This window comes from Babylonia areolata, chromosome 1 (assembly GCF_041734735.1).
Source record: "Babylonia areolata isolate BAREFJ2019XMU chromosome 1, ASM4173473v1, whole genome shotgun sequence".
Lineage (NCBI taxonomy): Eukaryota > Metazoa > Mollusca > Gastropoda > Neogastropoda > Buccinidae > Babylonia > Babylonia areolata.
The window spans coordinates 14,238,769-14,249,949 of NC_134876.1; the positions used below are offsets into that span (position 1 = coordinate 14,238,769).

General features: G+C 43.9%; 1 protein-coding gene across 2 annotated transcripts in view; it reads left to right on the forward strand.

The window, feature by feature from the left end:
- LOC143279839 (5-hydroxytryptamine receptor 3A-like) overlaps positions 1-9,071 on the forward strand; it is a 20,801-nt gene extending 11,730 nt beyond the window's left edge. For both annotated transcript variants that reach the window (XM_076584077.1, XM_076584085.1), the window contains 4 exons: positions 605-714; positions 1,197-1,398; positions 1,960-2,287; positions 5,225-9,071. In XM_076584077.1, coding sequence (XP_076440192.1) covers positions 605-714; positions 1,197-1,398; positions 1,960-2,287; positions 5,225-5,694 — 1,110 coding nt within the window. In that variant the 3' untranslated portion in view covers positions 5,695-9,071. The remainder of the gene's footprint in view (positions 1-604; positions 715-1,196; positions 1,399-1,959; positions 2,288-5,224) is intronic.
- The last annotated feature ends 2,110 nt before the right edge of the window (positions 9,072-11,181 follow it).

Genomic DNA, 11,181 nt, shown 5'->3' on the forward strand with positions numbered 1-11,181 from the left:
TTCAAACTTGGATGTGGTATAGGCCTTCGGCGGATAATGACGACGATGGAGATGATTTCGAAAATTCGAGAGACAGCCGACTGAACTGGACCCAAGAAGGGATGAAGGGTGTACCTGTGATCCAGGTGTAAATCAATGGCATATGATGATGGTGGTGGTGATGATGATGACGATGATGATGCTGATTTCAGAACTGGAGAGACAGCCGACTGTACTGGGCGGGAGGCGGGATGATGGATATCCCAATGATTCAGGAATGTGGTAAAGACATCTGGATGATGATGATGGTGGTGGTGATGATGATGACGATGATGATGCTGATTTCAGAACTATCGAGACAGCCGACTGAACAGGGTGGCAGGCTGAATGACGGGTATACCCACCCCTGTGGTCCAGATGCACGGAGGGACCAAACACGGCTCACACATGTTCACGACGATGATGACAATGGCGTTGATTATACTGATGATGATGAACAGGATGATGATGATAGTTTCAGAAATGGAAAGACTGCCGACTGATCTCAGCGCGATGATGATGATGAGGAGGAGGAGGATGACCATGACGAGGAGAATTACGATGAGGATGACGATGATGATTTCAGAAGTGGAGAGATGAGCGGCTGAACTGGGTGAGAAGCGGGTTTACGGGTATCCCTGTGATCCAGGTGTACAACGATGACATCTGGACCCCGGCACTAGTGGTGGACAATTCGTCAGTCTATGTCTTCTTCTGTCGATCCCTGTCTGTCTCTCATTCTGTCTGTCTGTCTGTCCCTGTGTGTGTGTGTGTGTGTGTGTGTGTGCGCGCGCGCGCGCGCGTGCGTGCGTGTGTGTGTGTGTGATTTATGTTCATGTATGTTCATGTGGTACTGTGTCTGCACACGTACACCCAAGATGACACACACAGATTATATATATATATATATATATATATATATATATATATATATATATATAGCGAGAGAGAAAGAGAGAGAGGGTGGGGTGGGTTGGGGTGAGGATTTCTGAGTGCCCCACACAATATTCGTATGTTGTGCTTTTCACCTTTTCGCTGAACATTAATAGGAATAGAGTTACATAGTACGTTCACTAAGAAGAAATCGTAAATCAGTAATTACCCCCACCCCCGCCCCCAAATCACCTCCACACCCACACAAATAGTTTAAAAAATTCTTTTTCTTTTTTTCTTTTAAGCGTGAACGACTTGTCAGCGATAGACGAGGACACCATCCCGCTCAGAGTACGTCAGGACGGCGAGGTGACGTGGAATCCACCCGGAATCCTTTTGACGTCATGCGAAATGACGGTGACGTACTTCCCTTTCGACACGCAGACTTGCGTCATCCAAGTGACGAGCTTTGGCTACACCATTCAGGAGCTGAACATATCTGTGCATGTAAGTTCTCCATGATCTGATGAGTTTCTTTCGGTTTGTTGTTGTTGTTGTTGTTTTTAAGTGAGATACCGTTATCGGCATGCACGCACAACACACACACACACACACACACACACACACACACACACACACATTCGTGGGCTATGCACGCATGTGATCACTAACACGGAAACACCACACACACACACACATACACACACCCGCCCACGCGGAAGCAAGCAAGCAAACACAAACAAGCACACATAGGCCTACATGTGCACGCGTACATGCATTTGCACATCGAAACACACAGTGTCACACTCACCTGCAGTTACGTGTGCGTACAATGTGAAAGTACAGTTTCAGGGTCTTGTGGAAAAATTCTAAAACGTATAATGTTAACGTATAAATAAGCAATGCCAATTTCAGCCTCATTCTTTCACTTAAACATAGTCTGTCCTCGTATAAAGTTAACGTGTAGATAAGCAATGCCAATCCCAGCCTCATTCTTTCACTAAAACATAGTCTCTCCTCTGATTTTATTATTCTGTATCTTCGTTAACCAAATTTTCCACGCCGCAGACTGGTCTCTCTCAAACGTACTTCCAACTGAACGGCGAATGGAACATCATACGAACTTGGAATGAGCGGTACGAATACAATGACGGGGACTACGACTACGCCAAGGTGGCCTTTTACGTGGAGCTGAAGAGGCGGGCTGTGTACTACGGGCTGAACACCATGCTTCCCGTGCTGCTGAACTCGCTGCTGATCCCTATGGTGTTCCTGCTGCCCCACGATGCTGGGGAGAAGATCGGCTACTGTCTGACCGCACTGCTGGCGTACGTCGTCATCCTCACCATCGTCACCGATGGACTGCCCACCACTGCAAAGAGCCAGTCCTTGTTGGGTAGGTTTGTGTGCATTGTGTGGACCCCCCCCCCCCCACCCCTCCCCTGCTCGCCCCCCTTCCCCTCACACACACCCCACCCTCCCCGAAAACGGGGTTGCCCTTGCTGGGTAGGTGTGTACGCGTTTTGTGGACCCCCTCCCCATAAATGGAGTATGGCTGCCTACATGGCGTGGTTAACTCACTCAGTACGGCCAGTCCTCTCTTCTCCTCTACACAGACCCCTCGGATGTCCAGTGGGTGTTTGAATGACCCAACCTTTAGCTTCCATCGTCAGAATTGTGGTATTCTTTGTCAACATTCACGTCTTCAGTATAAGAGCCTTCCGCTTGCAATATTTTGATGATGGTAATTGGGGTGAAACGCTGTTAACGTCGTCTCTTTCGCCGTTAATATGGAGAGAGTTAAAACGATCATACACGTGAAAGCCCACTCGTGTACATACATGATGTACTCGTGATGGCTTGATGTAAAACAGCAATTGTAGCTTATTCAATTTACCGTCATGAAATGAAATCTTGACTTTTGTAGCCTTTTGTACACGAAAGTGTGTCTTCACAAGTGACTGAGAACGTTGATGTTTTTGACTTTTTGCATTCATTATCAGTTGTTTCGCTTGTCAGTTTAACGACTTCTCTTTTACAAAGTCCTTTAAGTAATTTCCTGTAACTGTATTCAGAGGGGGAGGGGGTTTTCTTCCAAATTTCACCCACATTTTTACCCTCATTTGCCCAGTTTCCCCCAACCCTCCATTCATCCACATCTCCCACCCCTTCTAACCGATAATACTCAGATGTATTCATAAATACTTTAACAAAATGTCTTCAATCACTGATATGTGTGACGGGACATTAAACAAAAATTCCTCCTTCCTCCAATCTTGACTTGACGAGTGAACGTGGGACTTGCAGCTCCGGAACAGAGAAGAAACATTGTGTGGTCTGGGAGTTTATTTGTTGTTGCTGTTGTTTTTTGTTGTTTGTTTTTTCGTGTTGGTCTTGTTCTTGTTGTGTGGGTGTATGCATTGCTGCTGTATTTTTTTTAATGTCGTTTGTTTGTTCTTCTTGGCCTTCTTTTTGTTGTTAAACACACTCACAGACACGGGAGTATTACCATTAGAGGATCAAAAGGAACTTGCGTGTAGTAAATTTGTCTTGAGAAGTTTAACGGACGAAAATGATTTGGAATCAGAAATAACTCTCAAATCCGACCGCGATTTTCCTAAGAGAGCTAGATCTATATCCTCTCATACCACACTGGGAACATACACGTCAAATATTTTAACAAATTCCGGTGTGTATAAAACCCCACGTGTTGCTAAAAGGTCTATAGTATCACCTACACCTGTATAGGAACTTCAAAAAGCGCAATTTGATATCGATCACACTGATCTGACCAAAGATGACAACATAAATTTACTTACATCGCATGTACGAATCCATTTGGAAGAGAAATACCTTAATCATCTAAAGATATTTAGAGACGGCTCTATTGTAAATGATAGAGCAGGTGCTGCTTTCGTTATTCCAGACTTTAACTTTCAAAACTCATTTCAACTGGGAGAGAATAAGTCCATCTTCACAGCTGAACTCATAGCAATTCTAATGGCGTTAAATTTCATGATATCCTTTCCGAAAACTATATTTCAGATTCTATTTTGTGTTGATTCTAAATCAGTTCTTCACGCTATTGAACTTATAAAAGAAACGGTTAGGTATGAACTCATTATTGAAATTAACCATTTGATTCACGAACTCTTACTAAGAGGCTCTCACATAACCTTTTGCTGGATTCCTTCTCATTGCGATTTTTACTATGATGAAAAAGTTGACATTTTGGCTAAAAAAGGAGCTAGAAGCTCCATGAAGGAGTTAGATTTAAATATTTCGCTTTCACTACAGGAATGTTACACCATGGTAGAAAAAGTCCAATGGTCAAAATTTCAGTTTGAGGAAAAACACGCCGGTAACTCGGAGTTACATAAGAACATACAGAAAATGTATGGTTTCATGGGAAAACATTACCATAATGATTTTCATAAGAGGCAAATCATTTCTCTAATCTGCAGATGGAAAATGAATTGTTTTAGGACATTACCATAATGATTTTCATAAGAGGCAAATCATTTCTCTAATCTGCAGATGGGAAATGAATTGTTTTAGAACAAAATATGTCAGTAATGTTTCTTGCATCTGTGGGGCTCACATAACAGCTGATCATAAAATTATGTCAACTTGCGATATGTTAAATTCTCAAATCCCTGAGCTGAAATCATTTTCAGTGTTGACGATCTTCAGCAGTTCATTGCTAATGTATGTCTGTTTCAACTCCTTGTTAAATAGTCCAGTTGGTTTGCTGTTGTAGTTGTTAGTTTTTGATTAGAAATATGGTTTTTTTGTTTGTTTTTTTGTTGTTGTTTTTAACAAAACTTAAATCAATCATTTTCTATATGTAACACACACACACACACACACACACACACACACACACACACACACACACACACACACACACACACACACACACACACACCACACACACACACTTTCACTTACTCGCATGCGTACACAGTAATTCCCCCCTCCTCCTCCTCCCACTCGATTTTTTCCTACCCTCGTCTAATATCACATCACTTACAGTGAAAAGACGACTAAAGAACGAACACAGACACACACAGACACACAGACACACACACACACACACACACACACACACACACACACACACACACACACACACACACACACACACACTCGTGCACGTGCATAGAGAGACAGACAGGCAGACAGAGAAGAGAGAGAGAGAGAGAATAATGTAACCGAATAAATTCTCACGATGCAAGAGAAATCACGAGGTCTTAAGTCATGAGGTCCCATGCATCCCCAGTCATCAGACAAGCCCTAACTGTGCAGCACCTTGCCCTGTCCTCTGTCCCAGGTGTCTACATCGCCCTGGTCCTGTCCCAGGCGGGCATTGCTGTCGTGCTGGCCATCCACTCTCTCCACATCTTCCACCGGGACCCCGGCCGACCCGTCCCCGGCTGGCAGGGCAGACTGACCCGCTGGGCCATTAGAATCATGCGCTGCAAGTGCACTAACCCCGCAGACAGGACCGGCAGTGTCACGCCGGTCGTCGACTACCCTCTGGAAGAAAAGGGAGATCGGCTGACCCGTCTCAACAGCAAGATGTTCACGGGGTCGTCCTCTTCCTTCGCCAAGAGAGAGATCGGCGTCAGCTCCTCCAGCGTCAGACCGGAGGTGTCGGTGTCGGAGGGGGACGTTGAGGAGGCGGTGTCCTGGCACCTGGTGGCACAGGCCTATGATGCCTTCTTCTTTCGGCTCTACCTGGCCACCATCTTGTGCTGCAGCGTGGGTTTCATGCTGGCCATTGCCTCTAATAGTTTTTAAACTTTTGACACAACAGGATGGAAACTCTGTGTTAGAACTAGGGTGACCATGGCTGCTGATAGGTTTTAAATTTTGACACGACAGGGTGTAAAATCTGTTAGAACTAGAGAGACCCTTTGCCATGGCCGTTAATAGCATAGTTTTGAACTTTTGACTCGACAGGTGGAAACTCTCTATTAGTACTATGGGGACCTTTGGCCATGGCCGCTGGTAGATTTTGATTTTTGACACGACACGGTGGAAACTCTCGTCTGGAACAAGGAAGACCATTGGCCATGGTTGCTAAGGGGTTTTAATTTTAGACACGACAGGGTTGAAACTCTCAGATAGAACTGGGATGACCTTTGGCCATGGCCGCTAATAGGTATTAACCTTTGACGCGACAGGGTTGAACTGTCTGTCAGATGTTGGGAGACCTATTATCTTACATACAGATCTACGCAAATACATAATCGCAAGGGTGCGTCCACGCTAAGCCTGTCCAGTCATAGTCAGCTGCCTCCTTGGCAGATGCGATATCTGAGTGATTACAGTGGTAGTCTTCTGTTCCACGCTTTTGTGAATTTTGGCATCACATGGTGGGTTTAGGGCGGAGTTGGGTTTGTTGGTTGTTGGTTGTTGTTTTTTTCAGTTCCTGGGTTCACATACATGAAGACCTATTAGAGTCTGCACCCTATATTATGCACACAGAATCGAGAATCAATAAAGTCTCATCCTTTGACCCCTGTTGAGGCACTGAGGATAAACAGTAGCAACACATGCATCCATCCACGAAAAGAGAGTATGACTGCGTAACTCAGAGTGTAATGACAGCCATCATCACTCTCAGAAGCGAGAGAGAGTCGATGTCCGCGAACGCAAAAGCAGAACAATGGAATGGGCACTGGCTAGTTAGACCAAGGGTCTTTACTGTTCCAGTTATCTACTCCAGAAGGGGGGTCATATGAGAGTAGTCCACAAATCGACAACTGTTTTCTGTTTTTGTCATTGTCATGAATTTTAGGTTAATTCTTCTCTCTCTCTCTCTCTCTCTCTCTCTCTCTCTCTCTCTCTCTCTCTCTCTCTGTGTGCTTGTATGCGTGCGTGAATTTTTTTAACGTTCAGTAGTGACCATAGTGTACGGAAAAGATACTTGCAAGGTGCACCAACTATCATGCTTGCGCGCGCACGTGTGTCTGTGTGTGGTTGGGGGTGGAGGTCGGGTTGTAATTCTGGCTTTGACATTACTTTCGATTCTGCTGTTGCAATATGATACGATCTTGTATGCTTCATCTGTCATCTCTTCTCTCCTATCATCATACAGCTGTCAGAGAGTAGGCACGACTGACTTTTTTCTCGTCTGTCCATCGTTTGGTCTTCGTTGTTGGAAATTTTCGACGGAAAAAATAGCTGGCTGCTTGTATGGTTTGCCAGTTGCTCATCATGTGGTGGTAATCACCATCTCCTTCCTGTGTTCGCGTTTGCTCGGATGTCTGACACTTATGTTCGCTCACCTGTGTTTGATTAAAGGGGGCATGCTCTGTTCTCTCTGACTTAAACGTGTCTTCTCACTGCATGAGGTCTATAAGCCAATGGAATTGTTCGGCTCGGAGTTTGACAGTGACCTCAGAGTAATGTCAGTATTTCGCGAGTGGTCGAACTTTCCAAAACTTAACTGGCACAGCATGAGAAAATAACGTCAGAACGTAGACCTCCACGCGAGTTTTATCGAATCGATTCGCAGTGGCGCGGTAGGTTGTTAGTTGACTAATTAAATCTCTCTCTCTCTCTCTCTCTCTCTCTCTCTCTCTCAGACCGAAGTTATTTATTTGTAATTCATAATCATTTGTACTGTTGCATATGATGACGACGAAATAATCACGTGAACGATAGGACGGCGCTGTTTATGTGTATGGTCATAATTATGTTTCTGATCCGCTGACACGTGCGCTGCTTTTCTAAACTCTTCACTTGGATTATGACAATGTGGAAGCTATAATTTACACTATTACTGATGATTAGTGCCAGAGTTCGTGTCTTTGTGGTGGCAGTTCCACGCTGTTTTCCTCGGGTCAGACCTCTAATAGCAATATTCTTTCTTATCTGCTGTAACGTCATGGAATAAAGGCGCGGGACAAGGATGCGATACGATAATCTGTCCTGGTCTATTTGGAAACCACTTTTGTGTCAAACTACTCGTCATCATATCACATAGTAATCAAGCGGTTAATTTGTCGGACTTACGTCCGAAAGAAATATGCCGCATTATGTTGAGTGAACCTAAAAAGTAATTTTGTTGTGTGGAAACACTGGAAACAAAAGAAACGAAATACCCAGCATGTATCAATAAGGAAAACTAAATACGACTGTCTGAATAAAACTATAAAATGGCTACATTCGAGAGGAAAAGAAAGCATATGAACTTGTGTAAATAAGTACACATGTGAGATATAGGTACCCCATATGCCACAAACACAGGACATTTGAAAACTGTCCTCTGAAACTGACGTGTGCATGTCAGCAGTAGCTGCATGGTTTTCTGTCAACATGAGGTTTATTAGGATCAGACATTGCACAACCCATTCACAGGGGCACAAACACAGCTCATTTACTTGAGCATCAGACTCGTACTTGAGCATTATGAGTTGGGTTCCAGATGCCTAGGACATTAATTCGCATTTTCGCCCATCGTAACTATAATCATTGTCGTTCTATTGGCGTCAGTGTAGGTTATATAATTTTCTACTCCTTCCTTCACACTATCCTTGATGATTATTCCCGTCAGCCATGTTGATAGAGACGGTTATCGACGTTACACCTGTTTTTATGTAGGGCTTTAATTGGTGTCAGTCGTTTCCTGATGTTCTCATGTGTCCGCACAGCTTCTTGTTTTGTCACGAGAGATCAGTTTAGATGGCTAAAATGTCATGTTTCTTGTAGTTGTGCTCGCTAACAGAGATGGCAATATTTGTGGCATTATCCTGTGTGATATTAGAATGATTCATGTGTTGACTCAAGTGGTAGTTGTACTGTGTTCTTGCTCATCTTTTTTTTTTATAGCGTGTTTGTTAACATTTGCATTCTCCTGTTAGTTTTAGCCTGTACAATTGTCAGCACACTGGCACGTGATGCAAGCAACGGCTGCTGAACTGTTACGATACAAATTGCACTCCTTTTTCCTCGATCTTCGATTCATTTGCATTATTTGTTACATGTTGTTTCAGATTGATAAAATTTTGTTGGTATTGTTCTTTTTCTTGTTTGATTGATTGATAAACTTTTGTTGGTACTGTTCTTGTTTTTTAGTGTTACGTGAATAAGTTATGCATTCAATTTTCAGAATGCGCACAAGATAAGTCTAAGTGTTGTCAGCACATTTATATGGCAATAAATGGTTGCAGAACTGGAAAAAAAATTGTCTTTTATCTGGTTGTCCTTATTTCATTTTTCATTTTCTCTAGAGGTGAAAATATCCGTGTCGACATGACATGTGTGTTGTCGGTCTGTGCGTGCGTGTGTAAGTGTGTGTAAGTGTGTGTGTGTGCGCGTGCGTGCGCGCGCGCGCCTGTGTATGTATGTGTGTGTGTGTGCATGCGTGCGCGCTTGTGTCTGCGTGTATGTGTGTGTATGTGTAACCAGAGGTGTCGTTTCGCGACGTTTCAACAACTGGATCGTTGACAATGTTCTCGTTAATGCTATCCAGGTACCAAAATTCAGTACACTTCCGTTCATCAATACCATTTTAGAAACGCGTCGATCACAGCTTATATCATATTACATCAATAACGCCTAGATGTCAAGCAGGGCGATACATGTTATGTCTGGCCCCTTTGTTCCAGACCTACAAAAAAGGTAGGCTGGATCAAGACACATGAATACATTGTTCGTACTGTCAAACATCGAAAGGACATCACAGAAGATATCAGCGGAGCAAATCACATTGGCTGTATTTCCCAGCAAATAAGTAGTGATCGATGAGGTTGGTGGGTACTGCTCTGAAGAAAAGTCAGAAAAAAACCCCATCAAAGCCAGTGACTAATATCAAGAGTCGATTTATCATTCTTCGCATTTAGTCATATTCATAGGCTGAAGTCTGGTTGCATTGTAACCTAAGACAGCTTTTGGGAAGCCCAGGCAAAAAATCAACAGCGCCAACTACCTCACCTGAACAGCTGAGACCGTGAAGGTTTCTACAAGCGCTATCGACTACCGCGGCGTTGAACAACAATTATGGTCGAAATACAAACTGCCTCCGAACGCCTTTGCCCGCTTTGGAAAGCGCGATCTTTGGGAGGGTGAATGTCAATAGGTTGTTAACGCACAACGAGGTGGCTGGCCGGCGACGAATGTATGCTAATTACCGACAGGAATCCGATCAGAGGCATTCATTGGAAATGAGAGTGTGTGTGTGCGCCAGTGCGAGCGTGCGTGTATGTGTGTGTGTGTGTGTGGTGTGTGTGTAACAGTGTGTGCGCGGTATGTGTGTGTGTGTGTGTGTGCGCGCGCGTGTGTGTGTGTCACAGGGTGTGTGCGCGGTGTGTGTAGTTTCTTGTCAAGTTCCGTCCCATTCTCTCTGCCTCTATCTCTCTCTGTCTTCTCTCTTTGTCCTCTCTCACTTTCTCTCTCCCTCCCTCCCCCTCCCCCTCTCTCTCTCTCTCTCTCTCTCTCTCTCTCTCTCTCTCTCTCTCTCTCTTCTAGTCTTCTCTTCTCTCTACTTCTTTTTGTTCTGTTTCAATATTTTGGTCTGTCTTTTTCCGAAGATGAAAACGAAAGATTCCACAAAAAACCAGCTGAGCGGCACTAATATTATTGGTGCTCTATTGAATTACTTGATACTCACTTCATCACACCAATACCTACTTGCTAAATCGCCTTTCCATTCTGAACTTGTTGCATCAACATCATAAGTCAACCTAAAACTGATAACGGGATCACACTGAGACACACACACGCGCGCGCTCGCGCAGTGCGCGCACTGACGCACATTGACACACACACTGTGACACAAACACTCACATGCACGCGCGCTCATGCCCACATGCAGACACACACAAGTGTATGCATTTGTAAAAGAGACAGAGACATAATAATATTATTGGATACTTATGCAGTACACTATCCATAAATCTGTTGTAGGTGCTTTACAAAAGCGCTTTTGTTAACATCAAACATTACATCAATGTTACATACACACACCAAAATGTGACTACACACACACACACACACACACACACACACACACACACACACACACACACACACACACACACACTGCATACATACATACATACATACATACATACATTTTAACATACATGTGTATCTAACAGCTACCCTAACACATACGCACACATAGGCAGGCACAAACTTACATTGAAAGACACGCACACACAATACACATTCATATACATGCATGTACACATACATATTATGTATACACACATAGGCAAACACAGCTAACGCAAAGGAAGTGGACCCGCCACCTTATTGTTGAGGGAAAAAGTGAGT